Source organism: Gigantopelta aegis, chromosome 3, assembly GCF_016097555.1.
Source record: "Gigantopelta aegis isolate Gae_Host chromosome 3, Gae_host_genome, whole genome shotgun sequence".
Classification (NCBI taxonomy): domain Eukaryota; kingdom Metazoa; phylum Mollusca; class Gastropoda; order Neomphalida; family Peltospiridae; genus Gigantopelta; species Gigantopelta aegis.
This window is the reverse complement of record NC_054701.1, coordinates 38,919,315-38,936,056: the sequence shown is the minus strand read 5'-3', so window position 1 is coordinate 38,936,056 and position 16,742 is coordinate 38,919,315. Positions and strand designations below refer to the sequence as shown.

General features: G+C 33.7%; 1 protein-coding gene across 1 annotated transcript in view; it reads right to left on the bottom strand.

Moving 5' to 3' along the window:
• Window positions 1-3,470: 3,470 nt before the first annotated feature.
• The window catches only part of LOC121368016 (calcium/calmodulin-dependent protein kinase kinase 1-like), a 197,136-nt gene continuing 183,864 nt past the window's right edge, over window positions 3,471-16,742 (bottom strand). The window contains exons 12-19 of the mRNA XM_041492525.1: window positions 16,356-16,455; window positions 15,350-15,375; window positions 14,242-14,295; window positions 11,288-11,361; window positions 8,993-9,080; window positions 8,387-8,515; window positions 7,387-7,514; window positions 3,471-5,987 (exon numbers count right to left, since the gene is read on the bottom strand). Coding sequence (XP_041348459.1) covers window positions 5,933-5,987; window positions 7,387-7,514; window positions 8,387-8,515; window positions 8,993-9,080; window positions 11,288-11,361; window positions 14,242-14,295; window positions 15,350-15,375; window positions 16,356-16,455 — 654 coding nt within the window. The 3' untranslated portion in view covers window positions 3,471-5,932. The remainder of the gene's footprint in view (window positions 5,988-7,386; window positions 7,515-8,386; window positions 8,516-8,992; window positions 9,081-11,287; window positions 11,362-14,241; window positions 14,296-15,349; window positions 15,376-16,355; window positions 16,456-16,742) is intronic.

Sequence of the window (16,742 nt, the reverse complement as noted above, 5' to 3'; positions counted from 1 at the left end):
TCCAAAAACTGTTCTAAGCCTCCATAAACAAAAGGATAACTGAATACAACACTGCACACATAGCTATGTGCATAGAATAATAGTTCAACAAAGTATTTTACACAAATATTGCTCAAATTATTTGCATGGGGAGGTACTTCAAAAAACTTCTTTCTTTTCTTGCCATGAACGTTTGATTTGCAGGACACTTTCTCTTTCAGTTATCCGTAACAATGTATTATAAAACATGGAAGAAGTTTAGAACTTTAGTTTAACACCACCACTAGAACACACCGATTTATTAATCATCGGCTACTGGATGTCAAACATTTGCTAATTCTGACATATAGTCTTAGAGAGGAAACCCGCTACATTTTTCCATTAGTAGCAAGGGATCTTTTATATGCACCATCCCACAGACAGGATAGCACATACAACCACCTTTGATATACAAGTCGTGTTGAAAATATGGAAGAAGACATGTTTGTTTGATGACTATATATGTTGAAAATAAAAACAAATGAGTTCATTAAACAGAAATTGTATTTGTATCCTATATTATATTATAAAATAGCAAGACAGTAAATTCTCTATTTATTCTGGCTCAGTTGGTAGAGCTCTTGCTTGAGGTGCTTTCATTTGTAGGATCAAATCTCCCATTATCTGATTAGGCTTTTCCCCCATCCCAACCAATGCCCCATGACTGGTATATCAAAGGTTATAGTATGTGCCGTCCTGTCTGTGGGAACGTGCATATAAAAGATCCCTTGTTGCTAATGGAAAAATGTGGGTTTTCTCTGAGACATGAATCAAAAATTCCCAAATATTTTACATCAAATAGCTGATGATTAATTAATCGTTAGTAGTGGCAATTCATGTTTTACATCAAATAGCTGATGATTAATTAATCGTTAGTAGTGGCAATTCATGTTTTACATCAAATAGCTGATGATTAATTAATCGTTAGTAGTGGCAATTCATGTTTTACATCAAATAGCTGATGATTAATTAATCGTTAGTAGTGGCAATTCATGTTTTACATCAAATAGCTGATGATTAATTAATCGTTAGTAGTGGCAATTCATGTTTTACATCAAATAGCTGATGATTAATTAATCGTTAGTAGTGGCAATTCATGTTTTACATCAAATAGCTGATGATTAATTAATCGTTAGTAGTGGCAATTCATGTTTTACATCAAATAGCTGATGATTAATTAATCGTTAGTAGTGGCAATTCATGTACTCGAGTTACTGTGTGAGGATAACATTTAGCCAATGATGACAATGCTGCACTAGAATCAAAAACAAAAAACCTTGCTTAAAAATTAAACCTGAGGATGTCATAGTATTTTAAAAGTGAATTATATGTATTAGGGATGGGGGTTTTGGTCAAAGATTGTTTTATGTGCAGGTTAAGGTTATGACATAATATGTCAAGGAAGAGAAGAAAAAATTTAACTATCATAATTTTTAATAATGTCTGACAATGCAGCAAAACTAATCTGATATAATGGCACTAAGCATACACAGTATGCATAATGAGGCTGTACATTGTGTATTTACTATAAATAACTATCATACCTGTAAGCAGTTGACCATGCAATTATTGTCATAAGGTTTTGTCCTCTGTTCCATGATGCGATCTTAGCCCTAAGATCATCTTAAGTATAACTACTTTATACATTTAAGGTAATCTTAGTGCTAAGATGGCTTCATGAAATGCGGCCTTGGACATTAATCTATATATCCACTCATTATGGTTCATCATGCAATCTCATGAAACAGTTAAAATAAATATATTCTTCTGTGTAGCCACATTGGTCAAATATCTAGTAATAAATAAAATAAGTGTTTAAAAGTGTGCTAAAAGACCTAAGGAATGCATTTACCTACATGTATGTTCTAACATAATAGGTTATTATAGGCAGTGAAGTCCTGTAAGTTCTTCCAAACGAAAGAAAAACTTACCATAGACCAAAAACCCCAAAAACCAACCTTGTAGGGTTTTGAAAAGTAGTGGGGGGGGGGGGGGGGGGGGGGGAGGGGGGTCACTGAACAAGAAAACGAACAGTTTTGGAGTGATACTGAAATCCAAAAGAAAAAAGATCTTGAAATTAAAGGATAATAAATCTCCCTTAAAATATGCAGAAAATATATTAATGTATTATTAACTGTCTACATCCGTCTTGATGGATCATTATATTAAAATATATTAACATATGATTAGCATATGCAAAAATATAGAGGGTAAACTGTAAATCAGTGTTTTCCCACCTTTTTCGGGTCAGAACTAACCAAATCCAAAGTATTGTAAATTGATTCCCAGTAGAGTGTGATAGGCATACATATTCGTCTTGTAAAATTACTATATTAGATCCATTTATAAAATTTTGTTTAAAATTGTTTGTTAAATAAAAAAACACTACCTAACGCCATCCCATTCCATATACATATAGAAATCCTGTATGTATTTTATGTGTTAGACAACTTTAACTGTTGTCTTAGTTTAGCACCCCTATTGTCCTGCTACATCAACTCCACATCAAACCCCTTGAGGTTTAAACCCTGAATTTTACAAAGAGCTTCCTTGTTGTCAGTACTGCTCTGGATAGAAAACACTGTTAGAAATTAATAAAACATTTACATTTAAAAGACCTTATACCTAAAACCTGCTGTAGACTGATAAATAAAATGTAGAGGGTTTTTCCTCAAATTACACTACCAGTTATGAAAAATACTACTACTAATAATAATTGAGCAAATAAACATTATTAATGTTAAATTTAGACTGTTTCAGGGAATGTGACATGGTTGTAAAACATGACTATAAATAAAAACAGTTGCTTTCTATTTAAAACATTATGATCTTATTAGGCACACAGGGGTAAAATCGTTGTAATTGGACATGCATGAATATTGTACATATATACACATAATCAAAGAACTATGTACAATGAACAGATCTGATATGTAAATTATATTATACACTTATAATAACAATCCATTGCTCAGGACTTTATCAAAGTCTCTACTAGCAAATTCCTCAACAATTAAAGCTGCAGTCTCTAGTATAATTATATGGAATATCCAAGCTTTCAGAATAATGGTTTTTAATATCCAAGCTTTTAAAATAATGATTTTTAATATCCAAGCTTTTAGAATAATGATTTTTAATATCCAAGCATTTACAATAATGATTTTTAATACTGAAGCATTTACAATAAAAACAAAATTAAATACTCAAGCATTTAGAATAATGATTTTTAATATTCAAGCATTTACAATAATTATTTTTAATACTGAAGCATTTACAATAATTGTTTTTAAATACTCAAGCATTTACAGTGATTACTTTTAATATTCAAGCATTTACAATAATGCTTTTTAATATTCGAGCATTTACAATAATTATATTTAATATTCAAACATTTACAGTAATTTTTAATATCCAAAATTTAGAATAATAATTTTTAATATTTTAGCCTTTCCAAAAATATTTTTAATATTCAAGCATTTAAAATAAATAATTAATTTAAAGTTACTTCAAAATAACACATTATTCTTCAATTTATCTTTTCTGTTATTGCCAAAATAGTAAAGCAAATTATCTATTAAATGCAGATATGCAAAGCTTGAAGTATATACTGCTAAAAACAATGCTTTTAATATTATTTTAATAGAAGACAGTTACAAAAAACCTGCTTTTATTTAATACATTTACAATATTATAATAAATATATATATATATATAACAATTAATGTCTGAATACATTCAATAATTTTTTAATATTGTTTGTGTAAATGTCATTCAGACTTGTGTGGCATAAGAATACAAATGTTCATTAATAATGAGTTTTTAAAAAAGATCACCAAACTCCAAATAACATCAGATTGGTAAGTGATGTTATCTTCCCTAGTCTTATAGTTCAGTGCATTCCCTCAACTTGTTTGGTTATGTTGAAAGAAGTTGTCTGATTGGTTAAATTAATTTATATTTCATGAATATGTAAACAGCTGCTGAAAGAAGTTGTCCGATTGGTTAAATCAATTTATATTTCATGAATATGTAGACAGCTGTTGGAAGAAGTTGTCCAATTGGTTAAATCACTTTATATTTCAATGAATATGTATACAGCTGATGGAACTTTTCATTGACAACTACAAAACAAGGCATTGATGTGAACTTTTCTATATTTCATTCAACATTATTTAAGCCAATTCGATGACAATATTATTTCCATAAATGCATGTTTTACTCTTGTGAAAAAAGCACCATTCAACCAATCAGACTTATAAAATGCATGTACTATATATGTGAGGAACATTTTAAAAATTATTATTGTGTCATGGATAGCTGATCTACATGTATATATAATCAACAGTTGTAGAAGACTATTCATAAATATTATTGTAATGCTGTAAATGTATCAAAATTAAAATTACAGTATTTTATAAAATAATTAAATCTTGAGTAGTATTGATAACCGACTTGGGTTTACAAAAAGGCCATAAAAAGATTGATTAAAAACAGAGAAATTAACGGACATCACATACCATGCCATTTATATATATATTTTTAAAAAAATGCAACAGTGGCAGACAAACTACTAAAGGAAACCAGTTATGTAACTGAATATTCACAACACAACCTAAATGTTGCAAAGCACCATGGGATTTCTGTGCAAAATGACATCACATACACAGAAAGTGGCTGCTGATAGAAGATGACATCAATGTATCACAAAGGGATAAATGTTACTTTCTTGCTCTAGAAATCAACCGGTTGAAATGTTTTTTAATTTTGGACTAATTCACTTCTTTTGTATTTTAACCATCCCAATTGTATTATTTTCCTGTTCCCAGTGTTAATTAATATGATTATTAAACACACAGAACTGCATATAAGGATGTCCATTTGTACTGTAGTAAGACTGTTCATCATATTTGTTTTGAACCCTTGGGCCTATTTCACTAAACATCGTAAGTTTACATCTGCTGCTCTTGGTTATATCGGTTGTGCGTTTACACATGTTTGGCATCTATTTCACGCAAAAAATTGCATTATTACAGAAGATGGGGAGTATTTTAAAGACAAAAGAAAATGAAATATGTATATTTCTAACTACATTTGTTGTCCTATAATAGTAGTACGAATTGTGGTTTAGTCATCGATTTAAGTTTAATACAAAACTAGGCTTACGATGTTTTGTGAAATTGGACCCTTCTCATATACTTTTAAACCAACTCAAATTAATATTTCCAAAAATACGATACTACATTGAAGCTATCTTAGTGATACGACATCGTAAAACTGTTGTAGGCTATGGCACACATTGTAATGACGACATGTCCTATCATGGTTTTACAATATTGTAGCACTAATATAGCTTTGAATATCTGTAGCCTGGTCACTTGTAATCTAATAAATACTCAACAAAATTAATTAAAGACTAGAAAATGGTTAGGTAAGTTTTTGTCAGTGCTATATTACATTAGCAGGTTTTCATCACAAATGATTTCTAAACATTGTTTGAGTAAATTTTTATCAGTGATGCTTGCAAAAATCATGCACAAAGCAACGTTTTCTTGCAATGGTGAAAACCTTTTTAAAATGAGCTTTTTGGCTATTATTAATTAATTTTATTGAGTATATGATGAGGAAAATGGTACTGTAATGGTTCACTTTTCTATTTTTCTCTTTAAAAAAAAAAAATTCAGCAGAACTACAATACAATCTTTTCACAAGGTGTTTTCATTCAATTCCTTTTCCTACTTCTGCACTCATCCCCACATCAAAGGTATTAAAAGAAATGTAACGTAAATATTTGGGCATAAGCGACTGATTTGGTTTAATGTTTTTTCTCCAGCTAAAACCGGACTGCGTGTGAGGAACCGGACTGCGTGTGAGGAACTGGACTGTGTGTGAAATATCAGCTGGTCTCCTCCTCATGTCATGTGTCCTCCTTCAGGGTAACGTCTATGAAGGCAGCATCCATGGATACCTTCCTGCAACACACAACAGATTTATAGGATATTAATCGAGCGTCCATTTCATAACATGTTTATGTCCTGAGTGAAATAATTTTCAGTTGTCACAAGCTTTAGCGACATAAACATCATTCGAAATGGTAGCGAGTTTAATAATCCTATTTATTACCCATAATCGATCTTAATTTATATCATTCAAGTTGTTTGGTTGGCGTTCCTGTAAGGTTGTAGTGCGCCTATTGATGACGTCAATGTACCAAGATATTTTTAACCATATGGGTAATAAATCTACATATGACACATCTTTGAATTTAATATGGCCAGCTTCTTTTCCATTTATTTCCATGCTTATACAATTAAATTCCCATTACATTCATTACAATTTAACGTCATCTCATTAGTCCAGCCGTAGCAATCTGAGTTTGTAAATTACACTGGCACTTTGTCTTACTGAGCGTTTTTCTTTAAAACCAAAAAATAATTCAAAATAAAATAATATGAACTTTTAGTTTCATTATTAGTAAGTATGTTTGAAATTTAAAGGGACATTCCTGAGTTTGCTGCAATTTTTAAGATGTTATCGACTAACAGAGACTTTTTAACGATTGTAATTACATATGAAATATATTTTTCTGTATAAAATATTAGTGGCTGTATATTAAACATGTTTCTGATCATTCTAATATTAGTACTAGGTCAAATTTCATTTTATTTCCTAAAATATTATTTTTTTGTACGTACAAAATTATCTGAAGACAAAATCCAGTTTGGGCTTCTTACAAATATTAAGATGACCAGAAGCACATTGAATATGCAGACACTGATATTCTAAACAAGAAAATATATTTAATATGCAAGTTTAATCGTAGAAATATTTTATTAGTCGGAAACATCCTACAATGCAACTCAGGAATGTCCCTTTAATTATAAAGATTGTCTGTTATTTCTTTTACGTTCATCTGCGTATCGGAAAAAAAATCATCCGCAAAGTTGTGCGTGAACACAGCTTGCAGATGACTTTCTTTCTTCATCCCTGATGAACATAAATGAAATAATAGACCATCGTTAAATAAATATCTATACACTACACATATCTCAATTCAATATAGCCATCTTTCAGTTTATTTTCTTGCTATTTATATCCATTTACAGGGATGTTTTATCCATTTAGAAATAAAACTTGAAATGATCTTTGAAAAACAGGAAAAATTAAATTGTCAATTTTCAACATTTCATATCAAATTCAACCTGAATAAACTTTGTGACATTTTTTAAACAGTTTAAGTTATATAAAAAAAAATATCTCTGCATTTTTACTAAACAAATTATTTTAAAATAACGCTCTGCTATGAAAAGAAACTATGACATGATTGGTGGCTAATATATGATGAAAAAAGTTTCAAAAGGCTGAGCTAACCTTCTGCAATGCAAGAAAGCTTCTGGTGCAGAGTTTGATCTTCCACTCTCCTTTAGTCGCAGATGTTCTTTGATTTCACGATATGGGTTGCGAAATGATTTCTGCTTCAAAATACTCTTTACCAAAATCTGTGAAAGAAAAAACCCATTACATCAACAACAACTAATACATAGAAAAACCATACTGTTATTAATACATTGAAAAATAAAACTTGTAAATCTTTATTTTTAAAAGTATTGTATTTCACTGATACAGGGAAGTCTAGTCATTTTGACGTTAGAATCAATTATATGAAAGGTGATCATCTTGCATTTAAAAGTGTTATCTTATGCATTGCATAATGGCGCCCTCCCACCAAAATAATTAACTTTTGCTTTGAAACACAGTACTCTTATTTAACGACACCCCCAGCATAAAAATACACATCGGCTATTGGGTGTATTGACACCAGAGTGTCCAGTTTAGGCACAATACAAGATAATAAAGTGTGACTCTTACCAGAGTGTCCAGTTAAGGCACAATACAAGATAATAAAGTTAAGGCACAATACAAGATAATAAAGTCTGACTCTTACATGGGTGTCCAGTTTAGGCACAATACAAGATAATAAAGTGTGACTCTTACCAGAGTGTCCAGTTAAGGCACAATACAAGATAATAAAGTCTGACTCTTACATGGGTGTCAAGTTTAGGCACAATACAAGATAATAAAGTTAAGGCACAATACAAGATAATAAAGTCTGACTCTTACATGGGTGTCAAGTTTAGGCACAATACAAGATAATAAAGTCTGACTCTTACATGGGTGTCAAGTTTAAGCACAATACAAGATAATAAAGTCTGACTCTTACATGGGTGTCAAGTTAAGGCACAATACAAGATAATAAAGTCTGACTCTTACATGGGTGTCAAGTTTAGGCACAATACAAGATAATAAAGTCTGACTCTTACATGGGTGTCCAGTTTAAGCACAATACAAGATAATAAAGTCCGACTCTTACCAGAGTGTCCAGTTTAGGCACATGCTTGACCACGTTCTCAATCTCTTCTTCTGTGACAGTGATCAAAACACAGTTCTGTTCCTCTGTCGGCAACGGAAACTGGTCATCTTGTGTCACCCAGTTGTGAACCTGAAATCAGTCATGTAGATTACATGTGATTAATTAATATCTAATTTTATTTATATTTTTCAGGGCTCTTTTGCATGCAGAAGGTGTACAAACACTCCATGAATCCACACCTCTTCGAATACACCATTATCAACATTTCAGTGTCAAAATCTAAACAAAGCATTCCATCATGAAACAGACATTTATCGTGTAGTGCTTTTTTCCTTTTGAGACAACCCCTAATCCAAAAACAATGGGTCTTACAATGGTGTGATCGTGTTAGGAGTTTGATGACATATGCTTATTAGTGAAGGCACTTGAGTCTAGTTAAAAGTCTAGTTATGTTTGTATTTTTCATCAGTAGGTGATGTAATACGATGGCGACTAGTGACTGCAGCTTTAATATTGTTAATATTAGTTTGCCACAAGTCTCCAAAGCTGAATTACTATAATAAGTACGTATAGATGTATAGCTTTTAAATGAATGAAGGCAATTACCTTGATTTCTTGTAGTGTTATTCTGGTGGCTGGATTCTTCTCCAACATTCTCAAAATCAGATCCTTCACTTCCTCTGATACTTCAGGTCTGAAAAATTAAACATAAGTTATGTCTAATGATTGGTATATAATACAGAGTGACATAGTTTATTGGCTTTATCCTCAGAAAGTTAGAACGGAGAATTCTGTGAGGCTTGCTGAGTGGAATTCCCCATTTCTCCTGAACAATATAAAGCTGATAACCTAATGTGCTTGGCTCAGATTTTCAACTGTTACGATGAAACATTGACTGACACAATGGTTGTGTTGTAATTTCCCTAACTCCCGACTTACGAGGTGTGCGATAAGATTAACAACTAATGAGTTATACGACAAGAATCGAGTTGTAAGAGTGCTCAGACTAGCAACTGGACAGTCGTAGAAGTCGTGACAGTAGAAAGTTGGTCAACTTTGTGCTGACCATTGGTAGTCTAACACTTGCATTAGTCATTAATCTGTTACTGTTTTCATCCTGCAACTTAACAAGAAGAGTAGTGAAATAATTTTTCTTCCTGTTTAGATATACTCAAATTGTCCGACGCCATATGCCCGTAAATAAACTGTGTCGAGTGTGTTGTTAAATAAAACATTTCCTTCTATATACTCAAATTAAACAAGCAAGATTTTTGCAGTATCACATACAAATTTCATGACTTCATTCTTGTAATATGTTATATTTGTCACATTCAAAAATAGTTTTTAAATTCATAATTCCTACATTAATATATAATTTTTGTTATATTTATCACAAAACAAAACTTTTTTTTGATTGAAATTAATGGTGTAAAGAACATGCAGTGAAAGCAAACAAGTCAAGTCAGACAGGTCACATTTAAAAATAATGTTCATTTGACAGATGAGAATCACTTCAGTTAGGACATAAACTTAATACAAAATGGACATCTGTTTAAATATTCTATAAATGTGTAAATATTGCTTATTTTCCAAACAGTGTTATGGATTTTACACTTTAGTATTGTGATATAAAATGTATGAGGACAGTTATTAAATTAATAACATATACAGTTGAATCCCATTGGCTCGAACCCTGTCAGTGCTCGAGAAAGTGTTTGACCCATCGGGTAGTTCAACCTAACCATTCAGTGAACAACATGTAAGTGTAACTTGAGACTTCATTTAGGGGATAATATCACTGCGTTTTGTTGTTCACTATAAGGATTTATCACAAATTGTTTTGATTTAGGGACGAGACGAAGTATGACGTAATATTTGTTTTCATTCTCTTCACATGACGTCACTGACTTAGGAGTGAACCAAAGGCAAATTTATTGGTATTGTAGTCTGTGTTTTGTACACGATTTATTGTAATACAGGATACACTGAAAGAAATATTTTCATTGGCTGTTAATTTATGTTGCAAGACATATGAATATGATTGGACTTTACATTTGTGAGGGTGTTTCAACCTCATATTGAAGTTTTTCGAGAAGTTCGCCTGGTTTAATTTTGTACAAAATCCACGTTGATGGGGTAGGTCTACAAGTTTATAACTGTTGCTAACATATTTTCACTTAAAGTTTTTATAAATACATAAAATAATATGCATTTACTAAAGTGTAAGTATTATTTTCAAAATTGTGCGATATTTTAAAGCAGTTAATGTTGTTTAAAATTGCGTTAAAATTCAAGTAATTTCCATCTTTTCTTTATCAATTTTATTGTCCCAAAAAGTATGTTCTAAACAAAAATAAGGTACTTCAGATTGTGATATAATTATTTCTGATGAACCTGCTTGTACCCTTTTGAGAACATAAACTAGAAGAGCAGTCCACAAGACACATGCTGGTGACTGCTGCAATCGATCAGTGACCGGACCTTATTTGGGGTGGGTTGGTACGTGTTCATTGCTGCTAATGAAGTGTTAAAAGTTACAATGGCACGAAATAATAACAAAATAGTAACAATAACATCATTTTCATCTTAAGTTAGTAATGTTTTTGAAAATTATTTATATCGACGTTTAAATATAATGGAAGACATGGAATTAATATACTAATGAAAACACCACACATGAGGCAAAGTGACAGCATATCGGATGAGTTCTCGGAATTTTGTCATCGTAATAAATCCTGGTTGCCCATGACAGCATACATCTATCGTCTGATTTATCACGAAAATTAACCAATGGAAAAAAGGCTTATGTAAAAATTGTATTAGAATTTTGGTTTAAGCTTTGCATCTGACCTATTTGAGTTTGACCCAAAGAGATCTTACTGTATATATATTGTTACTCACTTTTCTGGGAATATCACAGAATCTTTTAGAATCTTTTTATGAAGGCCCAGAATAAAGTCATCTGCAAAAGGCACCTGCAACCATATCCAATAACATATAAATATTTTAAAAATGTATCATTCTGAACTGAATAAAGTAATTACATATACAAAATGAGATTCAAGCAGAAAAACACTGGCATTCATGGAGCATCTACATGTAAGTCAATTAATTCATATTAAACAAATGTGCATTGAGAAAGACTATAAAATGCATGTACTCTAAAAATGTTTTTACATATTTTCATTTCATATTGCACATTTTAACAATAAATACAATTCTTTAGGTCTGCAGATAAAATATATTCTTTGTAGGTCATCTCTTTAAATTGTTAACCTTGATAATGGATTGTTGAGAGAGTGGATGGACTAAGGGAAGGATGGATAAATACATGATTCATGGACAGATGGAAGGATGGATGGATGGATGGATGGATTGTTGAGAGAGTGGATGGACTAAGGGAAGGATGGATAAATACATGATTTCATGGACAGATGGAAGGATGGATGGATGGATGGATGGACTGTTGAGAGAGTGGATGGACTAAGGGAAGGATGGATAAATACATGATTTCATGGACAGATGGAAGGATGGATGGATGGATGGATGGATTGTTGAGAGAGTGGATGGACTAAGGGAAGGATGGATAAATACATGATTCATGGACAGATGGAAGGATGGATGGATGGATGGATGGACTGTTGAGAGAGTGGATGGACTAAGGGAAGGATGGATAAATACATGATTCATGGACAGATGGAAGGATGGATGGATGGATGGATGGACTGTTGAGAGAGTGGATGGACTAAGGGAAGGATGGATAAATGCATGATTCATGGACAGATGGAAGGATGGATGGATGGATGGATGGACTGTTGAGAGAGTGGATGGACTAAGGGAAGGATGGATAAATGCATGATTCATGGACAGATGGAAGGATGGATGGATGGATGGATGGACTGTTGAGAGAGTGGATGGACTAAAGGAAGGATGGATAAATGCATGATTCATGGACAGATGGAAGGATGGATGGATGGATGGATGGACTGTTGAGAGAGTGGATGGACTAAGGGAAGGATGGATAAACGCATGATTCATGGACAGATGGAAGGATGGATGGATGGATGGATGGATTGTTGAGAGAGTGGATGGACTAAGGGAAGGATGGATAAATACATGATTCATCGACAGATGGAAGGATGGATGGATGGATGGATGGATGGATTGTTGAGAGAGTGGATGGACTAAGGGAAGGATGGATAAATACATGATTTCATGGACAGATGGAAGGATGGATGGATGGATGGATGGACTGTTGAGAGAGTGGATGGACTAAGGGAAGGATGGATAAATACATGATTCATGGACAGATGGAAGGATGGATGGATGGATGGATGGATTGTTGAGAGAGTGGATGGACTAAGGGAAGGATGGATAAATACATGATTCATGGACAGATGGAAGGATGGATGGATGGATGGATGGATTGTTGAGAGAGTGGATGGACTAAGGGAAGGATGGATAAATACATGATTTCATGGACAGATGGAAGGATGGATGGATGGATGGATGGATTGTTGAGAGAGTGGATGGACTAAGGGAAGGATGGATAAATACATGATTTCATGGACAGATGGAAGGATGGATGGATGGATGGATGGACTGTTGAGAGAGTGGATGGACTAAGGGAAGGATGGATAAATACATGATTCATCGACAGATGGAAGGATGGATGGATGGATGGATGGATTGTTGAGAGAGTGGATGGACTAAGGGAAGGATGGATAAATACATGATTTCATGGACAGATGGACAGATGGAAGGATGGATGGATGGATGGATGGACTGTTGAGAGAGTGGATGGACTAAGGGAAGGATGGATAAATACATGATTCATGGACAGATGGAAGGATGGATGGATGGATGGATGGATTGTTGAGAGAGTGGATGGACTAAGGGAAGGATGGATAAATACATGATTCATCGACAGATGGAAGGATGGATGGATGGATGGATGGATTGTTGAGAGAGTGGATGGACTAAGGGAAGGATGGATAAATACATGATTTCATGGACAGATGGAAGGATGGATGGATGGATGGATGGACTGTTGAGAGAGTGGATGGACTAAGGGAAGGATGGATAAATACATGATTTCATGGACAGATGGAAGGATGGATGGATGGATGGATGGATTGTTGAGAGAGTGGATGGACTAAGGGAAGGATGGATAAATACATGATTCATCGACAGATGGAAGGATGGATGGATGGATGGATGGATTGTTGAGAGAGTGGATGGACTAAGGGAAGGATGGATAAATACATGATTCATCGACAGATGGAAGGATGGATGGATGGATGGATGGATTGTTGAGAGAGTGGATGGACTAAGGGAAGGATGGATAAATACATGATTCATCGACAGATGGAAGGATGGATGGATGGATGGATGGATGGATGGATGGATGGTTGGTTGGTTGGTTGGTTGGTTGGTTGGTTGGTTGGTTGGATGGATGGAGGGATGGATGGAGGGATGGAGGGAAGGATGGATGGATGGAGGGAGGGAGGGAAGGATGGTTGATTGGATGGATGGATGGATGGATGGCTCCACCAGAAAGAAAATTGGTTAAGTTTATGGTTAGGGTTAAGAAAATCATACAGTAATGATAAGAGTAATTAATTTTGTCAAAAGGTTAACTTTAAAAAATAAAATCTGCAAACAAATTTGGGTATGGTGCCATACTCGTTTTACCTTTTGGCAGAAAGCCTGGTATATTAATGGATGATGCACAGGTATATATCAGGCATATACACAAATTAGCTGATTGATGATAAAAAGGATCTGTTCTTTTTACTTTTGTATATTGAATTGAAGTATTTTTAGTATGATAAATTTTAGTAAATTATACAAACCTTGCCATATAAAAAGCAGTACAAAGTGATGCCCATTGACCAGATATCTAAAGCCTGAAATTAATTTTTTTAAAAGAAGAAGATATATATACATTAGAAGAAAATTTGTACATACATTTCATTATTATCTACAATGACCTAGATCAACACAACCATATGTTTTATTCCAATAAAGTAAACTCAAAAGCAATTAAAGTGTCACCAAGGCCCAGTTAAGATAGCCAAAGGGCTATCAAGATATTCTGGATGTAGGTATTACATCTTCATGGTATTGTAACCAGCCATAGGCTTGAAAGCTGACACCTAAGCACATTTTAATCTGTGGCTATTCAGTGTTGAACGTATGGTTAATTTGATATTTGGTTGACAAAAAGAAAGGAAACCCATTGCCACCAAATAGATCTTTAGTAAGCCTGACATACCAGATGCTGAGACACTGGCATGGACAGTAAACACCCCCAAGTTAGTCGATCTCACAACTCAAACACTTCAGGTGAGCACTACCGAATGAGCAATATCCTTGAATATTTATATGCACCATCCCACAGGCAGGATAGCACATACCATGACATTTGATATACTTGTTGAGTGCACTGGCTGGAACAAGAAATAGCCCGATGGGCCCACTAATGGAGATTGATCATAAACTGACCATGCATCAGTCGGGCACTTAACTACTGGGCCCGCCGCTCTTAAGTTTAAGCACTACATTTTTTGTAATTATTGTTCTGCATAATTAAGGGCATTTTTGGATAGAGCTGCTTCATCAAGTTAGTCTAAATCAGAAGCAGTGATATGTTATAGCTACATGTACCCAGAAAAGAGGGGTACTGTTATATATACTTAAGCCCAAAACCAATAAGAAACCACTTTACATTGACTGGGCTAGCTCTGGGTGAGCAAACAATTTCGCCAAATTATTTATAAAACTTCAACAATAGCAGAAACACAGTTATTTTACATTATTTTACATTATATTACATGTAATTTTATCGCCCAATTATAATAAAATTCGCCAATTGTTTTTAAAATTCGCAACTAGCGAATTTGGCGAGTGGCAGATCAAGCTAGCCCTGATTGAGCTCAAAAGAAAAATTAAATCACTTACTCTTCCACTATATTTTTCCCGTTCCTCTGAAATGAAAAATTCATGAATTAAAATTAAATTGTTGTAAAATAATAGGACACCTGCAAACAAGCAAAAACAGTTGGCTATATTTACTGTCTAACATATTGTTACTTCAACATTTGGTCAAGATAACAGATGAAACCTGTTCTTGTTTTTGCACAATTTCATTTATTAAATATTTTTTACGGCACATTTATTGACCGTTGTTAGTGTGATAAATGTTAAGGCCAGTTTATTCGTTTGCTAAAATAAATAACCATATTGACTGAATGTAGCCTTATTAATGGATAAATAATACAGGATATGAATGTAATTTTATATGATATCATATGATATGATATGTTGGTCAATTAATTAAAAATTTTATATTTTTTTTTGTAATTTATTGTCCTCAGTTATTCTTGACAGTCATGATGGATATGGCATAATTTTCATATTGGATAGTCATACATTTGTGATAGCATTATGTAAATTTCTTGACAATAAACATACAGAATTTTCAACACAGCATCTAACAGACATGGATCCTATGCATGGTTTGTAAAAGTGGAGTGCTGGGCATGGTAAGGTGTGTTAGAACGAGCTTTTATTTAGTTTTCTCTTTGGCGTCTGCAGAAAAAAAGGGGGACCTGTGCTTCTCAGTGCCCCCTCCCCATCCCCCCCTCCACAGATCCACAACTGTTTAAACATTTGACCTTTTTAAGCTGAAGTTATCCAGTTCACTTACTTTCCTGTCCTGGACGAAATCAACACCTGCGCCAAAGACAGGCGTGTGCTACAATAGCTTGCTCTAAATGTACATGTTAAAACCTATCACCTGACCTAAACAGTTCACTGATGCTCTAAACTAAAATGTTTGACAATAAAATGAGTTTCAGGACATACACCATTGCTGTACGACATCATATTGCATGATGTGTGGACATGTTTGTTACATACATGTATATACAGGATAAATGACCATACTATAATGAAACTGACTGACCTCGAAGAGCTTCTGGTGCCATAAAGGCTGGAGTGCCGGCTGTACAGGTGAAAAAGGCATCACCACCACTAAACTCATTACTCACTCCAAAATCAGCAATCTGTGGAATAGAAAGTAGTAGACTGAACACATGTATTTTACCCTATATAACCCTAGTTTGTAGTTTAGCAACTATTAGAGTATGATAAACAAGCATTCTGAGGGTACTGCTAAAGCATTTCATTTCAACTTATTTTCGAGCTTATATCTAATTAAGGTTCAAGCACATTGTCATGGGCACACACCTCAGCTATCTGGGATGTCTGTCCAGGACAGTGGGTTAGTTATTAGTAGTTAGTGAGAAAGAAGAGGGTGTAGTGGTCTTACACCTAAACACTGAGTCCTTAA